Source organism: Xiphias gladius, chromosome 7 (assembly GCF_016859285.1).
Source record: "Xiphias gladius isolate SHS-SW01 ecotype Sanya breed wild chromosome 7, ASM1685928v1, whole genome shotgun sequence".
Taxonomy (NCBI): Eukaryota; Metazoa; Chordata; class Actinopteri; order Istiophoriformes; family Xiphiidae; genus Xiphias; species Xiphias gladius.
The window spans coordinates 27,071,678-27,098,214 of NC_053406.1; the positions used below are offsets into that span (position 1 = coordinate 27,071,678).

At 45.4% G+C, this 26,537-nt stretch overlaps 2 protein-coding genes and 1 long non-coding RNA gene across 6 annotated transcripts in view; 1 reads left to right on the forward strand and 2 right to left on the reverse strand.

Moving 5' to 3' along the window:
• The window catches only part of wdr62 (WD repeat domain 62), a 26,567-nt gene extending 14,041 nt beyond the window's left edge, over positions 1-12,526 (reverse strand). For both annotated transcript variants that reach the window (XM_040130612.1, XM_040130611.1), the window contains exons 1-19: positions 12,407-12,526; positions 10,626-10,717; positions 10,301-10,363; positions 9,506-9,563; positions 8,557-8,724; positions 7,510-7,647; positions 7,174-7,356; positions 6,717-6,877; positions 6,423-6,612; positions 5,551-5,682; positions 5,254-5,417; positions 5,064-5,155; positions 4,171-4,296; positions 3,753-3,823; positions 3,425-3,546; positions 3,230-3,305; positions 635-746; positions 361-424; positions 116-229 (exon numbers count right to left, since the gene is read on the reverse strand). In XM_040130612.1, coding sequence (XP_039986546.1) covers positions 116-229; positions 361-424; positions 635-746; positions 3,230-3,305; positions 3,425-3,546; positions 3,753-3,823; positions 4,171-4,296; positions 5,064-5,155; positions 5,254-5,417; positions 5,551-5,682; positions 6,423-6,612; positions 6,717-6,877; positions 7,174-7,356; positions 7,510-7,647; positions 8,557-8,724; positions 9,506-9,563; positions 10,301-10,363; positions 10,626-10,717; positions 12,407-12,511 — 2,231 coding nt within the window. In that variant the 5' untranslated portion in view covers positions 12,512-12,526. The remainder of the gene's footprint in view (positions 1-115; positions 230-360; positions 425-634; positions 747-3,229; positions 3,306-3,424; positions 3,547-3,752; positions 3,824-4,170; positions 4,297-5,063; positions 5,156-5,253; positions 5,418-5,550; positions 5,683-6,422; positions 6,613-6,716; positions 6,878-7,173; positions 7,357-7,509; positions 7,648-8,556; positions 8,725-9,505; positions 9,564-10,300; positions 10,364-10,625; positions 10,718-12,406) is intronic.
• LOC120791847 lies at positions 11,938-14,093 on the forward strand. The gene is made up of 3 exons (XR_005707747.1): positions 11,938-12,026; positions 12,365-12,591; positions 13,327-14,093. It is a non-coding gene; the product is annotated as an uncharacterized LOC120791847 (long non-coding RNA).
• Positions 14,094-15,322: 1,229 nt separating this feature from the next.
• Positions 15,323-26,160, reverse strand: rffl (ring finger and FYVE-like domain containing E3 ubiquitin protein ligase). 3 transcript variants are annotated; one of them, XM_040130190.1, is made up of 8 exons: positions 25,892-26,160; positions 24,391-24,569; positions 21,402-21,599; positions 21,076-21,330; positions 20,711-20,915; positions 19,583-19,606; positions 18,799-19,009; positions 15,323-17,995 (listed from the first exon to the last, which is right to left on the reverse strand). In XM_040130190.1, the coding sequence occupies exons 2-7, from the start codon at positions 24,565-24,567 to the stop codon at positions 18,825-18,827; spliced, it is 1,044 nt and encodes a 347-aa protein (XP_039986124.1). In that variant the 5' UTR covers positions 24,568-24,569; positions 25,892-26,160; the 3' UTR covers positions 15,323-17,995; positions 18,799-18,824. The 3 variants fall into 3 exon arrangements, with proteins under 3 accessions (XP_039986124.1, XP_039986122.1, XP_039986123.1); XM_040130188.1 differs by having other exon boundaries at positions 15,323-18,217; XM_040130189.1 differs by lacking the exon at positions 25,892-26,160 and adding an exon at positions 25,355-25,806 and having other exon boundaries at positions 15,323-18,217.
• Positions 26,161-26,537: the final 377 nt, after the last annotated feature.

The following is a 26,537-nucleotide window of genomic DNA, read 5'->3' on the forward strand; positions in this document are numbered from 1 at the left end:
ACAGTGATGTTAACAAGATTAAATTATCCGGATAATTCTCAGCCAGACAACGACTCTCTGGTTGTCACGTCAGACCACCGTCATCCTCCAGATCTTCATCCAACATCTCACCCACCTGATGTTCGGCTGTTTGTGGCTGCAGGTTTCAGGTGCGCTCTTCAGTCTGAGGCCCCGCCTCTTCCTCATGGTGGTGGTCATCTGAGAGTCCAACCTCCACACAAACACACAACTACAAACACACACAGAATTAAAAACATCGAATCGTCACAGAGTATAAACGAGATCCACAGCAGCCGAGTTTATTTGACACTGAGACACCTGGGTAAAGTTTGCCTGTCTCCTAACATCACTACAGTTTACCTGTCTCCTGAGACGGTGATGAGGTGTCTGCAGTCCTGACTGAACCTCATACAGGTGACGATCTCTGAGGAAACACAGACAGGCAGAATAAGAGACAAATGTTTTACCTGCCCTTTAATCGTCTTCAACTTTTAATCTACATCTACAAATAAACTTCCTCCGGCCACGAAATAAAATCAAGCTACTAGATAAAAAAAAATTAAAAATATTTACACTAGGTGTTTTGAACTCCCCCTACAGAACACGCCCCTCAAGGTGAGCTGGATTTACTCACCTGAATGTCCGAACAGGGTGGCGACACATTCTCCTGACTCGTAGTCAAAGATGGTGATGTTTTTATCGGAGCAGCTGGTGGCGAAGAAACTCCCGGACGGGTCCATCTGAACCTGCAGGTAACAAGACAATCACATCACTGCGTCACAGATTAAACATTTTACAGTTAAATTTGCATTACAGCGATAATTTCCTGCAACCAGCCTGTTTCAACCAAGTCAAAAAAAACTCAAATGTCTCATCTTAAAAGGGAGAGTGAGCGATTCTGGAGAAAGACTGTTGATATTTGAACTCAACAGCAAAACCGACACACCCCTCCCTTCAGTGCTCCTTCATTAGCTCCGCCCCCCAGACTCAATGGTACTAGCTGACCAAAAGAGAGAGATGGAGGAAACCGGAGCGTCTTGTACGGCGCAGAAGTGGACGCTCTTAGACAAAATAAACCTTATAAAACACGTCATCACACAAAAGACATGCAAACAAACACAGCATCGGAAACAACACGGAGTAAAAACTAGCGAGAGTTAGTTGTTAAGATTGTTTTTACAAAACTACAGTGACAGAGGAGAGGACTGTAGGTTTGTAGCTAAGCTAACAAGGAAGGGAACGTTACCTAGCATAGCATTTCAAACTATGCATCAATCCAAATAATCCCACTGCGCTGGTAGACTTCTGTTCTCAGGTCTTCTGGCCGTAAAACCCTTCACAAGTTGTACGGACAAACTCCGTGATACAGAGCAAACAACGAGACAGCAAGTAATGTAACTAACGTTAGCTTGGTTGTGGGTTAGCGACCTGTGGCTACAGTTGCTGCGGTGAAGCTAAACATGCAGAGAGGACGAGGCGGTTTCCCAGAACCAGCGCAGCAGCTGCAGGCAGCGACACTCGCAACGCTCCTGCTCCTATAGCTGACACCACACCAGCAACATCTCCTGGTAACCTAGAGAGTAGCCGAATGTCCGGGGACCAGTAATTTAACGTCATGTGACACTGGTACCTGTTTGCTAACTAACCAGTTGGGATCAGCTGTCACCAACATTAGCAAACGGGACAAAACACAACTGTTGGCTCTATGAAACATTGGAAAACCAGCCCGCTCCTCTCAACTCTTGGAGGTCTCTCCAACATAGTTGGACTGGGCATCAGGACTACCGGGACAAATCCCAGTGGCGGGCCAGTGGACCGACAATAACATCCATAAAGTTTTTACCGGCCCCGTCAGTCTCTTTACTGACCCTCTCTTTGTGTCCCAGCGGATAAATCCAGGCTGAATTTCTTTCCCAGTCCGACCGTCCGGTCTCCACCATTGGAAAGCGTCGCCGATGTTAACGCGGGTCTTCCCCCCTCACCTGATCATAGCACTTCTTTTTTTCAGTTTCAGTTCTTCTGACCTTCTCCTCTTTGTCTTATTCTCAACCATCTCTCCTTCCTGACGATGCGATCGTGTTGTGAAGTACACACCGCTGCCAGGCCGCCGCCGGTAGTCGTTCCCTCTGCGATCTCGCCTTAACGCCGCCGCCAGTCTCTCGCCTGCCGCCCCAGTCAGTCCCATTTGGAACTCATGGTCTGGCGGCGAAGGAAGCATAGACCGCTCCTAGTCCTTCCCCTGGTAATCGTTAAATTGGCGCTAATCCGTTAGCATGTGTCAGATATACCGCCACACAACACCGTTCCAGCCAAACAGCCCCCTGCTGCCGATTGGCCGAGCTGCGTGACTCGGTCCGAGCTGCTTCGTTTGTGTCCCATGTACAGAACCGGGGCATTGTGGGAACACCTGACTGTCTTTCAGCACACAGAACGGACAACCGGCGGACTGTGAGGGGATATTCACCGAATCTGACAAAAGTGTATTAGATTAGAATTGCTGACTGTACCTTCAAGTCATCATTTCCGCTTCACTGGTTATTTCCTTTCTCAAGATTGTTGTTTCATTATTGTAAATATCAAAAAGCACCAACAGCCCAGCCTTAAATACAGTCACATCACATTACTGTGCATTGAAATCAAGGTATTTAGTCAAATATATTGTGGTATATGACACATCAGCTGTAAGTCATGACAGACGGTGACGATAGTGAACACAGTTGTCACATGATTATTGAATAGCTAAATATTAAATACTTAGTATATATAAAAATGATATGTACTAAATATTTAACATTTAAAAATGTTTGTTATTTTACATTCATTAAAACCGAACTTGTGAAATGTTTAACTGTTCAGAAGAAAGGTGACAAATTTTATGGTTTTCATTACATACAGCATGTGTTCTAAGAATGAAATTATTTCATGTGACATAATTTTGAGCAATAAAGTTTTACTGTGAAATGCTTTGGCAGATGACTTTATGTCATAAAACTGGAGCTGGATTAACCTCAGCGGCTTTGAAGACGTGAAACAGAAAGCAATTTTGGGAGTTCGGGACCAATCATAAAAACCGGATCAGACCTTTGTTGCGCATTATAAACTTTTCAAGGACCAGGTTTTATGAGGCAAATCTTCTAAATGACTAGAAAAGTGTATCAAGGAACTTTTTTCAGGGATGCATGAAAGAACAACAGCTACTAACCACAATAATCAATAACCCCGGCCTCACCTTCAGCAGAGCTCCTTCGTCACTGGACGAGCCTTTCAAACACTTCTTCAGTTTCCCGGTTTCCACGTTGTACACCCTTAAAAACGCACAGAAACACACTCGCGTCAGCTTCAGCAGCTCATTTAGAGCAGAAACTACATTTTTTACAATCGGCGGCTGAAGACGTCAGACTCAGGTGTTCAGCATTTTCTTTACCTGACGTTTCGGTCCTGACAGGCGATGGTGACGTGTGTCCTCGATGAGTCCAGGTCCATGTCGTACAGCGTCGTCTTCTCCACCACGTGATGGCTCCTGGAGAAGGACAAACCCTCCACCGTCTGGACCCCGACGGATGAGACGACACAAGGATTCGTACACAGGGAATCATGGGACAGAGGGAGAGTGTGTTTTATCAGCAGTCTACTCAGTTTCCACCTGAATAAAGCTCAAACGGTTCATCGAGGTTTCGACGAAAAACAAGCAAAGAGACTCAAACGGAACTCCATGGACAATTCTTTAGATATTAGCGTGTGTTCTGACTGACCTGCTCAGCAGTCTGGAAGTAGATGCTCTTGTCGGCTCCACAGCTCACCATTCGAACCTCTGGACTCTCACCTGGAACACAGGTAACAGGTAAAGAACTGAAACAGACAGTCAACGCCCTGATGATCCCCATCGATTCCTGAAGGAAAATCATATGATTGAACTTTCTGCATCCTCTGGCAGCAACAGAGGGTCTACATGAAATGTTTTAATGTTAAAATCCGGGCCGATACCTTGTTTTGGATCTGATACCAAGTAACACCTGAGTTGGTATTGCTCAGCTTCAGCTTAAATATTATGGATATCACGATCAAGTTTTTTGGGTCTGATCCGAGCTCTTTAACACTGCGTATCTGCTGATAATGAGTCTGATCTGAGCCTCACATGAACCCTTTGTATTCACCTGTCAACTCTATTACCTGTGAACTTGACAGCCGTGATGGAGGCGGAGTGGTCGTTCAGAGTCTGTTCCAGACTGTAGTTCTTCTCCAGGTTGAAGACGTGGATTAGTCGATCCCTGCTGGCCGACGCCAACAGCTTCACACCTGAAACAACAACAAAATCATTGTTCGGGCATCACACCTGTAATGAGAGACAAATACACAGTAACTCACGAAAAAAAAAAAAAAAAGAAAAACCCACACTAATCAGGCCTAATAACTCGATACATCCTCTTCCAGCCTCTGTCAGTGAACTTACAACTGCAGAGTTTGTAGTTTCTTTGACACTGATATCCACCTTCTTACCTGACTCTGAGGAGGACAGAAAACAAGAGCCTTTACCTAAATGGCAGCATTTTACTTTGAATGATGCAACGACCACCGCTGCTTCTGTGCTCAGGTTTCAATCGATTATATCCTGAGGATGTTAATGTGGTAAACATGATGAAGCAGTTCAGTCAGTCTGCTCCGAATATAATTAGTATTCATCTGAGCCCCTGTCGTTTTCAAGGTCTGAGTTCTTGGCCGTGAGGCTCTGGATCGACCTGCCTGAAGAAATCAGGCTGGCCAGGTCCGTGACATCTTTTAAATTCCATCCTAAAACATGCTTTTATGGGAGAGCCCATCCTGATTTCATCGGAGCGCTTAAATTACTACATTGGTCATTTTATTCATATTTTAATCCACCTTTTATAATTTCTTTTTTCTCACATCACTGGGATTGGTTTTATCATTAATCTTATGATTTCCATTTGATTTTGACGCCCCGTTGAGGCAAGCCGTAACGTGAGTTGTGAAAAGCGTTTTACAAATAAAAGGTTATGATTATGATCATCGCTGTCCCTGGGACGACCTTCGACCTGACGTCTTACCTGTGGTGGTGGGTGAGAACTCCAGACACAGCACCTCCGAGTCGTGAGCCTCGATCTTCGCCAACTCGTCCAGAAACTCCAGACCAAAGATACTGAACACACACGGAAACACGTCAGCGGACCTGATCATACACCTGTCAGCGTGTGTTAGTATACACAGTCTGTGTGTGCGCGAGCGAGCGCGTCTCACCGCAGGTTTCCGCAGCGGTCTCCGGCTGCCAGGTGCTGTCCGTCAGGACTGATACACAGCACTCTGATCCCAGCCTTCCCGTCAGCCCCTGCTGCCTCCCCTCTCTCCCCCTCTGCCTGCAGGTGTTGCGTGTTCTCCCCCACATACAAAATCCTCAACAGGTCCTGAAAAAGTAACACACAGCGATGAACAGGAAAACAAACAAAACAGACCTCCTACAAACCTTCTGCTCTTCAGTCCTGAACCAGAACTTGTATTCACCTGTAAACTTGTGTACGTGTCAGTTGTTGGCCTTACGTTGCTATAGAGGTTCCTGTGTCCGGTGGGGGGGTCGGTGTGCCACAGTCTGATGGTGTTATCGGAGGAACAGGTGAGGAAGGAGGACGGGGGCAGACAAGCCTGAGACACCTCTGACAGCTCCGGATACACCTGAAGACGAAGGGAAGAATCAGCACTGGTTTATTTTTCCTACATTTGACAAAAGAAACTCAGACCTTCACGTGGCGTCAAAGACTGGTCAAAGATCCAGTAACAGTACTTCAGGTATTGATCTAAATAGTTTTGGTAGTATCTGGAGTAAATCTGGTTGCACTGCAGTGCTGGCAATGTTTCTGGTATCAACGAAGTAGTTCTGGTGAGACCGGAAGTATTTTTCACATTACTGAAGCATTTCTAGTAGTACTGGAAGTAAAAATGGTAGAATGTGAGCACGGCTGGTAGTACTGATAGTATTTCTGCTAAGGAAGTACTCCTGGTAGAAGTGGAGGTACTTCATGCGGTAATTTAAAACATGTCTGGCATCACTGAAGTATCTCTGTTATTGCTGGAAATTTCCCTTCCCTACTGCTCCCACTGACGTACTGCTGGTAGTGTTGGAGGAATTTTCCACAATGTACGTATTATGTGTAAGTGTATTTCTAAACATTCAGAAGTATTTCTGGTGGTACTGGAAGTACCTCTTGTATTACTGGAGGTATTTCTGGTATGGTAGCAGGTGTTTCTACTTGTGTTGGAGCCATTCTCAGTATTACCAAAGTATTCCTGGTTGAGTTGGAGGTAACGTTTACTGGTAGTATTTGCTGGCAGTACTGGAAGCATCTCTTGTGTTACTGAAGTACTTCCAGTACTCCTGTCTGTGGCTGTGGTGGTGTTTCTGTTGTTGCACTGACCTCGACGCTCCACACACAGCTGCTGTGGTACAGGGCGGAGTAGAGCTTCCCCGCGTTCCTCACGTCTTTGACGTCCCACACATAAACACTGTGGTCGTTGTACACGCAGCTCAGGTGTTTGGCAGCGGGGTCAAAGGTCAGAGCCAACGTGTCGGGGTACTGAGCACCTGGACTGGCAGGTGACAGGACGCTGAAAACAGATGCAGGCGGAGCAATGGTGATTTATCTGTGGTTTTCTGAATATCTGCCCGGCATTTATTCGGTATCGATCCGGTGCGTTTGCGGTGTTCGTACCCGTGCTGTGCGCTCTTAGTGAGGTCGACTCCCAGTCGGTGCGGTCGATGCAGGGTGGTGATGTACTGCAGGTTGGTCGGACTGAAGACTCTGATTAGACCGTCAGCGCAACCACAGAAGATGAAGTCCTCACTGACCGCCAGACAACTCGCCGAGGACGTCTGTCGGCAGCGGCGGCATCCGTTGATTTGTCGATTTAAGATCAAGTTATGTTAAATTACCATGAGCAGTAATACCTTGGATGGTCCTGTACTGAACGTACGTGCTGTTTTTAACATGCTGTGTTTTTCATCACACACTGTTTTTTACCATTCAGGTGCATTTTAAAAAATGTATTTTTTTGTAAAAATTCATACTTGTTTTTTGTTTTGTTTTGTTTTTTTTTAAATTTAACAAAGGTACAGCTGCATTTTCATTGTACAGGTGTTTGGTTTTTTTTTTTCGTTTTCCCACTCACCTTGAGGTTGACCCAGGCCTCCAGCTGTCGGCTGCTGTTGAGCAGACACAGCAGACCGGAGCTGGTGATGCAGTAGGTGCTAGATGCCATGAGGCCACGCCCGCACGCCACCCCACTGAACACGCTATTCTTATGGTCACCTAGCAACCCCGACCGCCCAATCAGAGGCACCGTACTGTTCACCTGGGTAAGGGGCGAAAAGGAAAAAACACAAAAGAAAAGAAAAAGGTAAAGCTGTTACTTCAGACTAGGCCAAAACGAGCTGCGATTGGCCGAGAAGACTTTAAACTAGCAAGGGCTGAGCTGTGATTGGCTGATGAGAGGCCTGGATGGTACCCGTCGTTCTTTGGATGCGTCCAGGTACCAGAACTTGACGTGTCTGTTTCCCGCGGTGACGAAGTAGCTGTTGTCCTGAGAGAAAGAGACGGCGAAAACTCTGCTGGAGACTTTGTTGGAGGCGACGATCGAACCTTTCTGCTCGCGGACACAAAGACAGGAAGACAAAAATCATTTCAATGTCGTAACTGTTACATCGATGCCTCCGTACCAGTGTTTTATGATATTTACTAAGACGCTTCCTAAAGCATTTAGTAATGCGTTCAAGATAGAAACTCATATCACAAATCTCAGATGACAGGTCTTGGTCAAACTTAATTTGAGTATCAATCAGCAATCCCTGTTTTCTGACCCGCTCTGATTCATTTGGCTCAGTCATAGACACCGCACTGATCAATTACATCCCCTCTTGGCACCAAGAAGTACAGATAAATATCTACATTAGGACCCCAACAAAGGTTCATTTTCACTATCGATTAATCTGCCAGTTTTTTCCCTCAGATCCCAGGTGTCTTCGAATGTCTTGTTTTGTTCAACCGACAAAACCCGAAGATATTGAGTTTGCTGCGATTAAAAACGACTAAACAAAACCAAACAGAAGAAAACAGAAAATCTGAGAAACTGGATTATGGATCGGTCATTAATTCAAACTTTACCAAGTGTCAAGTCCTGCGTTCATTTGGTTAAACTCCGTAGCACTGTCAAATAACGGTCTTTCAACGCTTTTATTGTGAAACACACGCAGGGAGTGTCAGATGAACAGAGCAGTTGGTCTCCTGCTGTGACAATGAGCAGGTAACTTCTGATAAATGCAGTAATAGTACACAGAGAGACTTGTTACTGGGTCACACCTGCATGGATGCAGCTGATAATATGAACAGGTGCTGAAGTTTGACAGCTGCAAATCCGATGTCTGCTAAAATCCCATCGTCCACCGCCCACAGTGCCGACGGGCCATCGACTACTCAACCAGTCGGGTAGTTGATGAAACCTCTGGTGTGTGTGTGTGTGTGTGTGTGTGTGTGTGTGTTTTGTGTACGTCCTCACCCTCCAGTCCCACACACTAACAGTCATGTCGTGTTGGTATCCCACAGAGACGATGTAGCAGCTGTTGGTGGAGAACGCCACACAGGAAACGCCGTATTTATGAGACTGAACCTCAGCCACTTGACCTCCTCCCACTTCCCACACCCGCACACAGGGCACATGACCGCTCTGAAACACACACGCACGCACACGCACACGCACACACACACACACACACACACACACACACACACACACACACACACACACACACACACACATATAGATGAAGCAGTCAGAGAAGAACAACAGAGCAGCTGTTTCTCAGCAATGGCAGCGGTGAGCTCAACACTTTGCTAGTTATCACATCATCGTGGGTTCACATCCTGTGTGTGAATTTTCTCTGCATCACACAGACGAGGCTGAAAGTGTCGGTCTCCTTCCACTTCACGAGAGAAAAATCAGTTTTCTCTGAAGTAAGTCGACCCTGACAAAACTGATGCACATCCACTCTTCTCTGCTCCGTATCTAATAGAACGGACGCGTCGCTTTTCATTTCCAACGTAACATATTATTTTCAATAATGCAACCAATGAAAATGGAGTGGATTTAGTTTATAGCAAGGAACAAATGCATTTCACAGTTATGTAAGTTCTGTATTGGGATTATATTACTTGGTGGAAGGAGGGAGGGTAGGAGGGTAACAGCCTCCATGTGGTAAAAATTCAGTTCAAGTACCTACAGAACTTTTGGGAGGAACTGTACCGGCTTAGCATGAAAACAAACCTGACCAGGACCAGGTGAGTCTGGGGGATCGGTTTCCACGGGAACTATCGTCAGACTTATTTAGACCTTCTTTATGACAAAAGATTTCCCGAAAATAAACCTGACTTAGTAAAATAAGCCTGGTTTAAGCCTAGATATACCCAGACACAGCAACAGACGCAGGTGTGTGAGTCTCAGCTCTTACCTCACCAGTGACCAGGTATTTTCCATCGTGAGAAAAGGCCAGAGCACTGAAGGGTTTTCTGAAACACAAAGACAACATGGTAAAACACCTTCCCAGCTCCGGCACGTGTGAGACAGCTTCTTCTGTAGGTTTGTCCTACTGTAAAATCCAAATGTCAGACCGGGAGCTTCAACGGGATCCGTTGAGGATCCATGATACGTGGTAACTTCAGCTGTAATTAACAGCAGTTTGTCATTATTTCCATCAGTAGACAACCACACAACCGTCACCGTCTAATAAAACTCCACTTCTGAGTGTAAAGATTAGAATGAGAAGCAGGTCGTTCTCGGTATGACTGAAGTGTAGCTGTTACAGTGGCTTCATAACATTTATCTTTTATCAAAGTCATTAGAGAAACACCAGCTCACTGAAGCGGTTGGCTGAGGAGGAGGGAGCGTTAACGAGCGATGACCCATTCAGAGAGACGACTGACAAGAGCGTAACACGCATCCGTAGTTTACAGGTTTAACATTACACTTCATTAACACTTACTGTGAAATCACCAGAACAACAATAACCTGCCATCTTATCATGGAAAGCAACCGGAAGAAAAAAACGGATGGATTGATGTTACTGTAATATAAACATCACAACGTCAGACTTAATGCGTTGATGAGGTTCGGAGAAGCGTCTGACAACAGAGCGAGAGAAATGAAGCAGTAAATTTACTCCGTCTGGATGTGGTGTGCTCACAGACGGCAGCTGAAAGCCTCCTAAAACCTTCCGTGAGCAGGCAAAGGTGAAAGACAGATCTACCTCGACGCGTTGACGATGTGGCTCTGTTTGTTCTTCTTCGGGTGAAGCAGCACGATGACACACCTGCAACACAGAATAAAACCACAGCAGGATGTCAGCAGGGTTCCACTTCATGAAAAACTCTCCAGAAAGGCATGCTGGGAAAACATCATCCGTGTCGGGTTAAAAAAACAAAAGTTTCTGATTACTTTCTTCTTCTATGGTTTCATGATAAACCCTCTGACTTGGTCATTCCACCCAGCGATGCCTCTGACCACCAGACTGTCATTGTGTTATTTGAGGGCGTCACCCAATAAACAGGTGAGTCGGAGGAGGCGGGGCTTACCCTGCAGGATAGGCGATGAGCCCAGAGTTGGGGTCAGAGGTCAAACCGCTGCTGCTGGCTGTGCTGATACCAAGAACTTTCTCCAGACTCACCTGAAACGAAACACACCAAACTCCATTCAAAAATCTTACAATTTTCGACAAACAGCGTCTCACTCTGCAGAACTAACAGAACAAAACTTGACAGGTTTATTTAAATTATTAGCAAACTCGATTCAACTGGGTTTAAATATCAAAAAAAAAAAAAAAAAAACTTGGCTCATTTAACCCTTAAACACCTTGGGTCCTTGAGACCTGGACCATATTAAACTCTAATTCCTTCATTTCATACACTTGTGCCCTACACTCCCTACTAGAGGTGCAACTGTTATTAGATGATTGATGGAACATGAATCGCCTACTGCTTTGATAATCAATGAAATGCTTTAGTCGTTTTCCAGCTCAAATTCTCAAATGTGAGGCTTTGCTGTTTTTCCCTGTCAGTCTGGACCCTGCTGCGGTCAGGGTGTGATCCAAACTGCTGTAAGGTCGAAAACCACAACTCGGTGTAACGGTATTACTGTTGTTCTACCGGCTAAATTTCAAAATAACACTGCATGACTGAATTGTTTCGGTGAGAAAATCTCATTGAAAAAAATATTGTGAATCTTAGAAGACGATCGAAACGCAACAGGTGCAGCAGCTTCTCACGACATTTACATGAAAAACATCCTCGGTCTGTCCCTGACTTCTGTTCAACGATACTGTTGAAAGAAAATATATTTTTAGAAATATGTCCCATTATCGTTTATAATAATTTACGAAAACACAAAAGATATTTTCTTGATGCCCGTCACAGAACCTCGCATCGGCTTCGGGTCCGCCAGGGTTTTGTTTTTTTTTAAAGTCAATGCTACAGTCCTGTGTAAAAGTTTCAGGACCAAATTCATCAACAGTTTTTAACTCTCAGTGAACTTCATCCAAAGTGCAGTGAAGATCAGATCAGTATTTGCCGTGACCCCCCTTTTGCCTTTAGACACTTCACATTCTTCTCCATCATCAGACGCCCGATCGTCCCAGATTCGTCCTGCAGCAGGACAGCGAGTCCAAACAAACAGACAGAGACATAGAGGACTGCGTTCAGAGACCAGGAGAACAAGGAGTCCTGCAGCAGAGGGTCTGGACCCCGCAGAGCCCTGATCTCAGCATCACGGAGTCAGTCTGGGACCACATGAAGGGACAGGAGACACTGAGACAGACTGAATCCACAGAGGAACCGTGGCAGGTTCTCCAAGACGCTGGGACAACCTACCTGCCCAGAACCTGAAACCTGTGGTGCACCAGGGAGAACTGGTGCTGGTTTTAACTTTTACACATCCTGCGTCCGTCCCGCGGAAGAAAACCTCTCCTGAATCACACCAGGGTAAAAAATGGCACCTCTCGTGATGATGAGACTTCCCAACCCGTCTCTCGTTTGGTTACGTTGGATCTTTTCTCCTCCAGGGTCTGGAGTTTATCTTTCACCGTAAAACACGGGGCCCTCTGGTCTAACACGTGTCATTTAAATCGACTTTTATTTCCAGTCGTTGGCTCGTTGTTTCACCGGTGGCCCGCCGCTTGTCTTTGTGTCTAAACATTAGCTTGTTGCTGTGAAAACTTGGCTAAAGCACCGTAACGTCGCAGCGATTCACTCGGTTTTGATCGACGTTTGAGTTTAAATGCTGGGTTTGGGTACTTTATGTTGTCCCCGCATGTCTTCAGTGAAACTCCCTGAAACCCCAGCGGAGCTAACAGCGACCGTACCCGGCTGCCGGAGGTCTTCTTCTGCTGACTCTGCCGGCTCTTCCTCCCCGCTGGTTGTTTCCTCTTCGCAGCGTTGACGGAACCGCAGTCTGCTCCTTCTGCCATGACACCCGCCTGACTTCACCTCTAATAAAGTTACCCAGAGAGATAAGACGGCACGGCTACAAACCGAGCCCAAACACCGGGTAGGATAACCGCCTAAACACCGCGGTGTCGGTCCATAAAAGCCCGCTGATGTGAACCAGGGGCGGGTCAGTTCATTAAACTCCGCTGGTGATAATGATGGAGGACTAGCTTAGCTTCATGCTAACTGTCGCTGAAGAAACCTGACACTTTTCTCTGCGGCGGGACTCCGGTTCAAACTGGGCCCCGCCCACTGTCCCGCCGACAGACCAATAGGCAGCTGAGGCACCGCTCGCAGCCCCCAAACCAACCAATGGACGGCCGAAGTCCCGCCCGCTGCCTGCCAACCAACCAATCGACATCCTTATTTTGGCAACCCAAACGGTCCAAACAGTGTGGTAGTGGGAGTCTTTTGTCATCCCAGTCTTTATTTATTGTAACGTTTTGGCATTACACAAAAATAAGATTGAAAAATAAAACTCGTCTTTTATTAGACACAGTCCTCTTGTAATTACGACATGTTCAGAAATAGAAAAACTGAAAAAAGGTTTAGAAAAGCAACAAAAAAAGACTAAAGTCCACTAAAAAATGAATGATAATAAGAATATAACAAATAAATAAATAAATGGGCATGTGATGTGAGCTAAAGCTACTTTTGTAGGAGCTGAGTATCCTCAGTTACCTTCGTATTTATTTTTTCCTCTAATGTTTTTTTTAAACGACTTTTAAACAACAGTTCTGACGGTTTTCATCCCTGAGGTGATGGTTCTGATTCACTCTCTGTCGTTTCTCTCCAGGCCGCCAGGGAGCGGAAGTCACACAGAGACATGGACAATGAAGTGGTTCGGAGAGGAAGAGGAAGAGGAGGCGGAAGAACGCGGCGGGTGAAGTTAAAATCTCAAAGCCCGAAGAGAAAGATGTTTTTCAAAAGCCTGGAAAACAGTGTTCAGGGTTTGTGCGATTTACTGAGAACAGGAGAGGAAAACAGAGACATTTAAAAGAAAAAAACTGCCAGAATTAAAGATCGTTCACATCCAACATTTGGACCCGAACAGTCTCTAACACCAACACTGAGTTTCAGTCTCCGAAGACACGTACCGCCCGTGAGTACTGTTAGTTATTGTCTTCTCCGTCGAGCATATCGGACAGAAAAAAATAAAGTCCTCAGTTGAAATCAACACATTGAAGGAGAAATGTTTGCTTGAGTTTTTCTGGCCCACTGGGTTTTATTCGTCCTCATAATGTCCGGGTTTCACACAGGAAACCTCCCTGCCGCTCTCTGCCTCCAATGGTGCGAAGTAACCAAGTACATCTACTCTGCTGTTGTACTTCAGAGCTATTTTCAGTTACTCGCTTTTCGCCTCTGAGAGCTCGGCCGTGTTTTCACAGTTCGCTGAAAGATGAAAATATGAACTTCAAGTCTGAAGACGTCAAACAGGCTGTCAACAGTCTGAATCACAGACTAAACCACCAGTCTATTCTGGTCTGCTCTACAGAGAAATGTGAGGAAACAGCCCCATCTACGGGCCACGGAGCCACAGCACAGCTGAATATGTTGCTGTGGATCACCGACACGCATGAATGTAGTACCAAAGAAAACAAAAGAATAAAAATACTAATAGCAGGATATAGGTCTGGTGGGGAATACATACATATATATATATAAATATACACATACATATATATATATATACATATATATATACATATATACACACACATACATTTACATTATATATATATATATATATATATATACACACACACACACACACACACACACACACACACACGTATATACATATACATAAATACTCTAAGCCCACTCTTAACCGTGGAGAGGGTGTTGCCTCCTGGACCCAAACTGGAAGAAGGTTCCACGGTAGAGGAGCCTGGAAACTGAAGGCTCTGCCTCCCAGTCTACTTGTGGAGACTCTAGGAACCACAAGCAAGCCTGCGTTCTGGGAGCAGTGTTCTAGTGGGATAATAGGTACTATGAGGTCTTTAAGATATGATGGTGCCTGACCATTGAGGGCTTTGTAGGGGAGGAGGAGGACTTTAATTCTATTCTGGATTTTACAGGGAGCCAATGCAGAGAAGCAAACACAGGAGAAATGTGATCTCTTTTCCCAGTTCCTGTCAGTACTGGTGATGACCTTTGTACCATTTAAGTTTTTTCACTGGACCTGAGCTGAAATTTCAATGACAACTGAAAAAGTGGGGGTGTCCGAAAACTTTTGACCGTAGTGTAGTCACACTGTGTTCAGTGGATGGAGTGTCGATTTAAGGAAGTTCTCGTTGGGATTGAAGCTCGTCTCCACCTCCAATCATTATTATTATTGTGATTTTTTTTTAATTTTTTACGAGATTATTTTTGTTTCCTTGTGCTGTTTTTTTCCGTCTATGTAGCAACTAATCACTCCTCCCTCATTCATACACCAATGTCTACACACACACCTCACATACGCCTCCACAGTCGATGTTGCATTATCTAAAGGTAGCCTCCCACATCTTCAAAACAAACTGCACCGTTTGATGTTATGAAATGTTTGGCTGTCTTCATGTACTGACAGATTTACTACTGGTTTACTCCATCTTATCCCTCCTGTTTGGTCAAACTGCACCAATGAAAAGGAAAAGGAAACGCCTGACTAACGAAGGTTCACGCCTACACGTTCTAGGAATCTGCTACTGTTGTCACGTTTATGTACAAGTGCCGAGGTCACATGACGTAGGAAAGTAATGACATGTCAAAGTAACTTCAGGAAACATCAGATACACAATTGAGGGAAGATGAATTTTATTAAAAAATTATTCAGCAATGTTCACTCAGAAAACTAAAGCTTTTTGTTTAAAATATTTCATTTCCTAACAGATCCCAGTGACGTTTGAAGAACATCCCAAAGTATCTGAACTGTGATGTAACAGAGGAGTTAAAGCAGCTCTCAGCTGAGCAGTGCTAGCGTCTCTCATTAAAAGCAGTGGTTCCCAACCTGGGGGTCGAGACCCCTCCAGTGGGTCGCAAGTTATATATGAGGGATTGAAAGAAAAAACTGAAACCTCCTGCACTTTTTTTTTTTTTTAAATGGCCTATCCTTTTATGCAAAATGTTGTATCATTTCACCTCTTTCATCCTCAGTTGTTCAAATGACATAATCATTGATTTAGAAGTTTGGTGGTTGAAACCACAACTCGTAGACATCGAAACCCTGTGACGAGGGCTGTAATTTAACACTGCTGTATTTTCACAAGCCTGAAACAAACAGATGAGCGCTTGCATGTTAGCTTCCAGTTGTGTTGGTCTCAGTGGGCATAGCTAACGATGCTAACAACCGCCTGGAGAAGAACCCAGCAACATGAGTTTCTGTCCAATATGAGTTTGGTCATATAAAACTCTCACAGTGTTGCGATAATGACGTTATTCACATATTGTAGCAGAGAAATCAAAGTGCGTTGTAATTAATTAATTAATTCTTGCAACAAGTTCTAGCAAAAACAGGTTTGTAATCTTTTCACACACACACAAAAAAAAAAAAAAATCAAAATATCCACAGCAAAAGTCAAAATCACTGATCTCAGAGGAACAAAAACGTCAAGAAAAACAAAAAGGGACAACATATCTGTCCTACGTCATCTCTAAATAAGTTCAAAAACAAATTTATAGAGGAAGTTCAAAAAAATTTCAGCATCCACAGATTAGTGCAATCAGTTATAATAAGACACGAAGGCAACTTCAAACCAAAGAGTTTTGCTGCTGATGTGTCCTTTCAACAACAGAGAAAAGTCTGCTGGTAAACATGAGTAGATCATGTTCCCTGTCTTTAATAACACATGGAGTCCCTCAGGGAAGCGTCATCGGGCCTCTGTAGTTTCTATTAAATCTGATATAAATCTACAGGCACAGTCCAACATTAGAGTAAATTTTCTTGTTCTCTGTCTTTTCCAGAGTCAGATGAGAACATGGAGGACCAGTACAGCGACAGGTCCACTTAAGTTTCAGGAATTAAGCTGTTCCATTACATTTTCTGCAGCTTTACAAGTGCTATTAAACTCAATACAACCACATAAACGCTGAATAACTCTCTCAGAACTTTGTCACAGTTGTCTTTACAATTTGTGCCTGATTACATCGTTATATCCGGGCAACTTCCAAGGGAATCATATGGAAATTACTGACCTTTAAAAATAGAATTAATGTTTTACTTTATATGTATCCTTTATTCAATGATGTACCTTTATTGCCCTAAAATGGTCACAAATGTGAGTAAAAACACTGTAATCACTCTAAAAAAATATCATGTTTTTAAATCACAGAATATAAAAATTCCCCAAATTCCCTATACCTGTCAAATCCCCGGGGAAAATATAAACGATGGTTCTGAGCTTTAAATTTCATTATTTCAGGTCAGCTCCGTTTTAATGCAGCTTCGTTAGGGTTTTTCAGTTTGTGACATGGAGGATCTGAAGGGAAACAGCAGCATCAGATCTACCAAATGTTAAACTGTGAACATGTTCACCTTTCTGCTACAAGACGCTCACCTGCACGTCCGAAGGTAAAGGTGTAACCGAGCAGTCACCTGAGGCCGGGGGGCGGGGCTCAGTGTGAGGACATTACCCTGCTGATAATCTGATCTGATCTGATCTAAAGGCAGTTCAATGAACATGGTAATGTTTTTTGGTTGAGTGAACACATCCGCTCTGGTTGGCTGCTGGTCTGACGCAGCTTTAGTTACCACATCGGATTTTATCACACGGAAATCAATGAGTAAGTCAGAAAAGTAAGATAAGGCTGATATCTGAAAGCAGAGGAAACTAGAGGAAAGTCTCAGGTCTCCTGCTGCTGTCAGTCCTGACATCAAACAGGACCACAACAGTGCGGTTATCACCTGTTGTGAGGATGCAGATAAAGCAAGTGATCTCGGCTTCGACACGAGGAAATTCAAGCTTCACGAAAAAATGAAAAAACTGAGTGAAGAGTCTGCTGCTAAGCCCGATGTTGTTTACGCTTTTTTGAACTGAATTCTTTCTATTTGCTTTTGAGTCCTCTCACCACCACCAGGTGTTGATTTTATGATATTTGACTTTACCTTCACCCTTACAGATGCAGATTTTTTTTTTCTATCTGATGTTTTACTTCACTTCACTTAGTTATTTTTACAGTATACGCTCAGTGCAGACTGTAAACAAAATAAAACATCTTTGTAATGGTCTGTTAGAGGCCATTTGTTGACTTTCTGATACCGTGCAGGTCTGAGTGGACCCTCCTCCCCCGTCGAGGTAAAGCCACATTTCTCTTTGGTAGATTTCCACCCCCTTCAGTGTCCCGAAACTTTTCGAAACTTTCAGGTTTCACTGCAGGATCGTGATGCTTTTCCAGACCGAGGGTTTTCAGGACAGAGGGAGGTGGTGAGGAGCTGGTGAAGGCACAGAGGATTCCTGGTTCAAACCGGAGATGCGATCCACCACCTGTGAAACTGTAGAGTCAGTCTGTACATTCAGTGTCCGTGTCCAAAAAACAGCGGCTCTGCTGTCTGAAGGTCAGATAAGGTCACTTCTTATGTTCTTCAACACCGCACATTTTATTTACACTAGAAAAAATTAGAGTTAACAAAATAAAAGCACTGTGTTTCTGTAGCGGGTCCCTTCGGGAAGATTTGTTCGCAATTTAATGCTTGAAGAGAGGTGGTCCTACAGAGAGAAGACGGACAGGAAGACAGCTGGTGAAGTCAGAGCAGATTCTCGCTTTAAAACCAATTCAAGTGTGGTGAGAAATTTTAATCATCTGTCACTGGGAACTCTGGCATCAGCACTAAAATTTAAAATTGAGCTCTGTGAGTTTGGACAAGTTTGTAAAAATGGACAGTGTTTTACTGGTTAATGAGGAATCAATTTAAACTGGTTTAAAGCAGGTTTGAAGCTGCGTTAATCTGATCAGTGAAAACTGTGACAAAACAAAACACAAACACGAGACTGAAACTACCTAAAGAGTAGCCTTTCAAAGCTGGATAAACTGGGATCGGAAGCAGTGTTCGCTTCTCAACTAAAACTGATGAAAAACATTTGTTGACAACAATTAAAACAACACTGAAACTACATTTAAATGAAACTTTAAAAACAAGCCGTGTGATAGAATGGACCCAGGTTGCGACTGGTTAAACTTGGATTGGAGGCAGTGCAAAAATCATCGATGAAAATGTGAATTTAACTAAAGCTGCTTTGGTCGAACTGGGATCGGACCGGTTTGGCAAATTCTATCGGGTCTGGTTTACCTGGGTTCAGGTCAGGGATGGTGCGTTCAGGACCTGAAGACGTGGACGGCTCGGACGACATACTGGCGGCAGATGGGACACTCGCTCATCCTCTTGCCGCACTTGGTGCAGGTGATCATGTGACCACACTCCAGCAGGACGCAGTCGATGGGAGAGTCCATGCAGATCTTACAGAGGTTCTCCTCCACACCTGTAGCACCGCCGCCGGACTCTAGAGGGAGACACACGGAGGACTGTGAGGGACAATATCGTCTTCACAAGTTACACGTTATCAATAAAATACTCACAGGAACACAGAAATATAAACAAACAACAGCTGTACAGAGCACCGGGAGGGACAATATTATGCTCATAAATAGCCTGATAGCTGCAACTATCTGCCAGTTAGTTTCTTGATTAATTGATTAATCGTTTGGTCTATAAATCCATCTCAGCTTCTCAGAGTGAACGGTGTTGTCTTCAAATGTCCAACAGTCCAAAACACAAAGATATTCGCTTTACACTGATGGAAAACCAGCAAACAGTCACATTTGAGAAGCCAAAGTTTTGGCATTTTGCTTAAATGATGAATCGATTATCAAACTAGTTGCAGATGAATTTTCTTTCGATCAAGCAGTCGATTAATCAACTAATCATTTCAGCTCTATGACACATTCAATCACAAGTGAATCGGAACTGTTGTGTTACAGTTTACTGCTCCTATAATATGTTGATCTGAGGAGGACCCTCCGCCGTCAGTAAGACGTGTTAACTTTGGATGGTTGAGAGAAAACAGAAAACTCACCCGTAGCGTTCACAGTGTTGGCAGCTGAAAGACAGAAAACAAGTTGTTTGGATTTTAGCTTTTAACTGACAACTGAAGACCCCTTCCTCCACTGGACGTGTCTCCGTTTCCCTTCAGTCATGGTTCAGATGTCCTCTGAAATCTGAGCCATGACTGGCTGTCTGACTTCAGTCTGCTCTCAGACATGTTTCTGTATTGTTCGGGGTTTTGTGACGTCCAAGGCGTTGTTCCTTACAGACATTGTTCGTGTCTCACAGCAGACTGAAAACATGTTTGCGGATCATTTCTAAAGGACGTGGTTGCAGATACTTTGCATCTGCACTTAACTGGTTTCAATCATCTTTACTTTGGACCTGTATTTTCTGAATAGTGAATATTAGCAGAGGAAAAAACGAAGCATTCAGAAACAAAAAACACAAAACAGTTTGTCTATTTGTACATAAAGCCAGAGTCAGTAACGGCCTCTTCATGTTAATTAACATTAAATACGGACGTTCACAGACTCGACTTGAATTTCTGGCTCCGGAGACGCGAGCTGCTCCGACAGAGAAAGTAGACCCGGAGAGTAAAGACACCGATCGTCTCCGGCGGACATTGGCTCTCTATCGTCATGACGACATTTCTTTAGTTTGATTTAAATGTAAATTGGAATCCTCTACAGTCCACACACTGACATCTTCAAGCTCCAAAGCTTCTACTGATCCACTGTCGTCGACCTGCTAAAAGGCAAACATCCAGGAAAACAAAGAACAGGCTGTTTAAACAGACACAACCTGCCAACACAGAACTAACACTGCTGTGTTTCTTCTCATGCCTATTCTGCACAATGGGGACATTCTTGTGTAAAAAATGACAATGTGGTCTCAATGTAGGTGGAGCTCACATGTTTCGTCTGTCTGTGACGGCTTGTATTAGTTCTCATGGATGTTTGCCCGATGAAGACCTTGCAGGTCGCAACGCCGCGTTAATGAAAACCTTTGGGAACTTTGCAAATGTTCAGGTTGGGGACAATCTCGCTCTGTTGGACGTGAACGCTATTCACCTTTTTCGCCTCGTATTGGATTGCGGATCGTCTCAAACCATCGGCAAACTGTTTCCTCATGCGCGGACCGGGAGCAGCAGACTTACCCAGTAGGTTCTGCTGGTCCTGGTACAGCCGGCTCACTCTCTCCATCAGCTCCCACTTCTCACAGCAGCCTTTGTAATTGACGAAGTTCCTGGCGAGGATTTCCTTCAGCTGTCGGACGCTGAGCGCCTCAATGTCGTCCAGACCGCTCAGGTCGGACAGAGAGGCCTTACGACCAGAAACCTGGGGCTCCTCAGGGTCCCAGGTCTGAACCAGATGCACAAAAGACACTGAGTCAGTCACATTCCTCTAAAATAAACTGAAACTGCTGAGGTCTTCTGACGCCTGCTGGAAGAGAACTGGTTTCCAGGACTTTTCCGCGACTGCAGAGCTACAATCTAAGTATAAACTCCTGTTCTGGTTTTACCTGGTCTTCTCCCTGAACGTCGGGCTGGGCGGGGGCGGACTCTGTGGGAGGGTCCGGGTCTTCAGGCTGTGCAGCGGGAGGGTCAGGGGTCAGGATCGGCGTGGGTGTTGGAGGGTCGGGGGTCAAGGTGGCGATGTGAGGAGTCAAGTCAGGGGGCTCAGAGGTAACAGAGGGGGAGTCAGGCGTCAGAGTCTCAGGGGCTGAGCCACTGGATGGTGAAGACTGCTGACCCAGGACCAGCTCCACCAGCTCCTCCTGAAGAACAGGAAACGCGGGTTTAACCGTGTGTGTTTGCTGACAACGTACGATATACTAAATGACCTCACCTTCTCTCGGCACAGGTGGGTGGAGACTTCGTGCAGGTGCAGGTAGTCTCTGAGCTCCTTCACTTTGAGCTTCATGAGCTCTGCCCGCTGCAGCAGGTTGCCGTAGAAACGCTGACAGGTGTGACAGAGGCGGGGGCGGGGCTCCAGCTGGGCCGAGCAGCGGCTGCAGTAGTTCTTCTTGCAGTCCACACACACATGCTGGGGGGGACAGACAGGTGGAGACACAGGTAGAGAGAGGGGACCATCATTAACGTAGTAAGACGGGTAGAGAGACGGCGACAGGTAGAGAGACGGCGACAGGTAGAGAAACAGGTAGAGAGACAGCGAGACAGGTAGAGACACAGGTAGAGAGAGGGGACCATCATTAGCGTAGTAAGACGGGTAGAGAGACGGGTAGAGAGACGGCGACAGGTAGAGAGACGGCGACAGGGAGAGAAACAGGTAGAGAGACAGCGAGACAGGTAGAGAGACAGGTAGAGAGAGGGGACGATCAGTAACGTAGTAAGACAGGTAGAGAGACGGCGACAGGGAGAGAGACGGCGACAGGGAGAGAAACAGGTAGAGAGAGAGACGAGTGGAGAGACAGTGAGAGGTAGAGAGACGGCGACGGGTAGAGAGAGGGGACGATCATTAACGTAGTAAGACAGGTAGAGAGACGGCGACAGGTAGAGAGACAGGTAGAGAGAGAGAGAGACGGCGACAGGGAGAGAAACAGGTAGAGAGACAGAGACGAGTAGAGAGAGACAGGTAGAGAGACAGAGACGAGTAGAGAGTGAGACAGGTAGAGAGACAGAGACAGGTAGAGAGACGGCGACAGGGAGAGAAACAGGTAGAGAGACAGAGACGAGTAGAGAGTGAGACAGGTAGAGAGTGAGACAGGTAGAGAGACAGGTAGAGAGACAGAGACGAGTAGAGAAACAGGTAGAGAGACAGCGACGGGTAGAGAGACAGCGAGACAGGTAGGGAAACAGGTAGAGAGACAGAGAGACAGCGAGACAGGTAGAGAGACAGCGAGACAGGTAGAGAGTGAGACAGGCAGAGAGATAGAGACAGGTAGAGAGTGAGAGAGACAGAGACAGGTAGAGAGTGAGACAGGCAGAGAGACAGAGACGAGTAGAGAGTGAGACAGGTAGAGAGACAGGTGGAGAGAGAGACGGGTAGAGAGACGGCGACAGGTAGAGAGACAGCGAGATAGGTAGAGAGTGAGACAGGTATAGAGACAAGCAGAGACAGCGAGACAGGTAGAGAGACAGGTAGAGAGACAGAGACGAGTAGAGAGTGAGACAGGTAGAGAAACAGGTAGAGAGACAGCGATGGGTAGAGAGACAGACGAGTAGAGAGTGAGACAGGTATAGAGACAAGCAGAGACAGCAAGACAGGTAGAGAGAAAGCGAAAGGTAGAGAGTGAGACAGGTAGAGAGAGTGAGACAGTGAGAAAGGTAGGGAAACAGGTAGAGAGACAGTGACAGGTAGAGAGAAGGCGACAGGTAGAGAGACAGAGACGAGTAGAGAGTGAGACAGGTAGAGAAACAGGTAGAGAGACAGACGAGTAGAGAGTGAGACAGGTAGAGAAACAGGTAGAGAGACAGACGAGTAGAGAGTGAGACAGGTAGAGAAACAGGTAGAGAGACAGACGAGTAGAGAGTGAGACAGGTAGAGAAACAGGTAGAGAGACAGACGAGTAGAGAGTGAGACAGGTAGAGAGAGTGAGACAGGTAGAGAGAGTGAGACAGGTAGAGTACTGTATCACCCACATGTTCCTACTCTATAAAACACAGACTTTAACCAAGACATCCTCCCTCATCTTGACGCATGTAGGTCAGAGCAGCTGGACTGACCTGCTGGACTGACCTGCTGACACAGAATCCCTATGTGATATTGACAACTTCATCAACAGCTTTTCTCTACCAGTCTGTGAAATTCCACCTTTAGCTGCTACCTGATATCTTCAGCTTTAACTGTCGGATGTCATTGACCAGACCATCAAACACGATGTATGTGATGACCTGCATGGCTGTTGTTATTATGCAGGAGGTGCAGGTCTTTTATTATTCTTATAAATATGACGTTCCAGTTTTATTTTAGTCTCCAAATTCTGAAAAACTAAATTAAAATGGCCTTTTATTCACCCAGCTCGAACGGCACATCTCATGACAGACCAGAATCTCAAAGACCTCATAAACCCTGCAGAATGCGGACAGAATGGCAGGAACTGCTCAGACCCTTTGCTGTGGCTCCAAACTGTGGTCAGGTGCTTCCTGTTTGCGCTAATTATCCTTGAGATCTGTCTAGAACCGGACTGGAGTCCAACTGTGCCAAACTAACATGCCGAATAAGGGCAAAGGCATAAAACCAGTTCTAAAGCTTTGAGTGGTCCCCGGAGCACGGTGGCCTCAATCACTGTGACATGGAAGAAGTCCTGAACCACCAGGGCTCTGTCTAGAGTCGGACGTCCAGTCAAACTGACTGACTGGGCAGGGAGGTGACCGACAACCCAACGGTCCCTCTAGCGGAGATTCGGAAGTCCTCCGCAGAGATGGGAGAACCCGCTGGAAGGACGACCATCGATCAGGTCTTAATGGTAGAGGGGCTGGACGGAAGCTACTTAGAGCGAAAGACAGATTACGGTTCACTTGTAGTTTTCCAAACAGCAAACATGCTCTCGGGGGGGGGACTTCCCAGCAGCAGGGGCAGGAAACTGGACAGAACTGAGGGAAGGATGAATCTCTGGTGGTTTGTTTGTTCTGTGCTTCAGTGCTTCAGAGACACTGGGACACTGGATTATGTCAGTGTAATTAACAGCTGGACTAGTGGAGTCGTTCTAAAAGTGATGACCTGCAGTGTCTGTCCAACTTCACAAACAGCTGCCGTATCACGCAGACATGTTTCCATCCTGATCAACACCGATCCTAAAACCACTGCACGAGGACTCCGAACAGCAGAGTCTGAACCCTGACCCCCGGCAGACCTGTCAGGTGGTCGCGGTTACCTTCTTGGCAGGTGTGTCGAAACGCCCCCCGCAGGCCTTACAGGTGTGTTCGGCGGGGGGAGACGGCTGACTGGTGAACGCTGAGTTACTGTAGGACCGATGACGACGCTCACCTCCACCTGACTGGTCGACGTCCGCCGAGTCCATACACAACCAGTTACAGCAGGTTGCCCACATACCTGAAGAATACACAGAAATACACCCTCTGAGTCGAGCCGAATACTTCATACACAACCAGTTCTGAGACTGTTATGACCTTTTCTTAAATCAAGCATTTTTACAATGAAGTTTTGTTCATGACAAAGAGTCTAAACACGTTTCCACTATTCCCTTCTGTGTAGCGGCGACTGTAGACCAAACCACATAGTAGAATCTGGCATTTTTGTGTTTGTTTCTCGTCCTCAGACACTCATAACCTAAATTACTTGTAATATACTTTTATGAGTAAATACTTTTGGGTTACACACACACACACACACACACACACACACACACACACACACACACACACACACACACAAAAGCAGAACTGCGATTTCATAAATCAGTCATTGAAATGCGTCATTGAGGGGACGTGGGAACAGCGTATTAAAAACACCCTGCTCTGTTGAAGTTAGCATGTAATTAATTCATTAATATCGACTCGTGTTAAGTGTCTTTATGACCGGTAAGAACAAATCGGAAGTTACAGGCTTTGTTCAACTTCACAGTGTGTTAGTGAATGGCAGGAAACGGTTCAGCGTTTTATTTTCAGTTGACTTTTCACTAAATTTTACTGGTAAAACTCGTTTACTGTTGCTGAAGCATAGAATGCAGAAGTCTGAATTTAATTAAACACTTTAATCCAGTGACACCGTTACAGTCACTACAATCTATCTACAGCCGGCTGTAGACCAAACTCAATGGTAAAAACTGACGTTTTTGTGTTCCTTTCTGTTTGTGTGGTGTTCATAGTGGAGATTACCTGGTAAAAGAGACTTTTATATATTGCTAAGATCTATGATCAATTCGGTCATGTTTCACGAAGCGGGAATCTCATGTGAAGAATCAGCAGGTATGAAAGTGTTGATACTGTTGGAAACGCGTCTCACCACAGTTAAGTTTACATATAGTCAAAGTAAGAACTGTTTTGTGCCAAATGTTAGTCGAATGGACAAGTGTGTGTTGAGGATTCGTAAAAAGCCTTCAGTTGCGTTTCAGGAGGAGCAGCTGTTCAGCGGCGAGCCAGGCCACTTTAAACTCCACAATATGTTAACGGAGTCTGGCGTTTGGAGTCTGGAAAGTGCCCCGGGCTGCTAGCAGGCTACAGGCTAGGCTAACAGTAGGCTCGCTTAGGGAAGTGGATGTGGCCGAAGTTTAAAGAAACTGACGCAAAACTAACAAAACACGAACTAACACAAGGAGACAACCGCAGCTGAAGTCTGTCCGGGTTCGACTAACTAAATTAACGGGTTAACTAAGGAGTGACCGGCACGATGATCGACATAACGAAGCGTCTTACCTGTTAACGGCAGGGCTCCTACAGCTAGCAGTCGGCTAACTAACCGCCGAGTCGCTGCTAGTTAACGAACGCTAACTAGTGGTTCAACGGATTAACCAGCTGGTGGTTTCCCGGCATGATGAGTCGGCAGTCGGATCTGGGGCTGAAACTGCAGGAATAAGGACCCAGGAGTCGGACTGAAGCCTGAGATAACAACAGTGCCGAACCAGGAAGAGTTAGACTATACTGAAACACACACACACACACACACGGTAACACGAAGCAGAAACTCTCAGATGTATGGAAGCTGAAAGAGGCCATCGTCACCATGTGGATTTTATTAGACCCCGAATGACTCAGTCACATTCAACCTCCACCGGACACTTAAAGTTGTCATTTCACTCAAATATATCGTTGCTTTCAAGAAAGTGAGACTTCACTTCTTTGAAATTTAACAAAAGCTCATTTCAAGTTTTTACAATTTTCAAAAACTTTATTCCCGGTTCCACAAAGTCGCTGATCTGGACTTCATTTCCCTGGACCAGACTGAACGTCGGTCGATGGCCCAGAGGCCCTGAAGGATTATATTCAGGCTCTGGGATGGATTGTGCCCCGCGGCTCCGGGTCTGGGCCTGTCGAACCGCTGAAAGTCAAATTCTGGAATTAA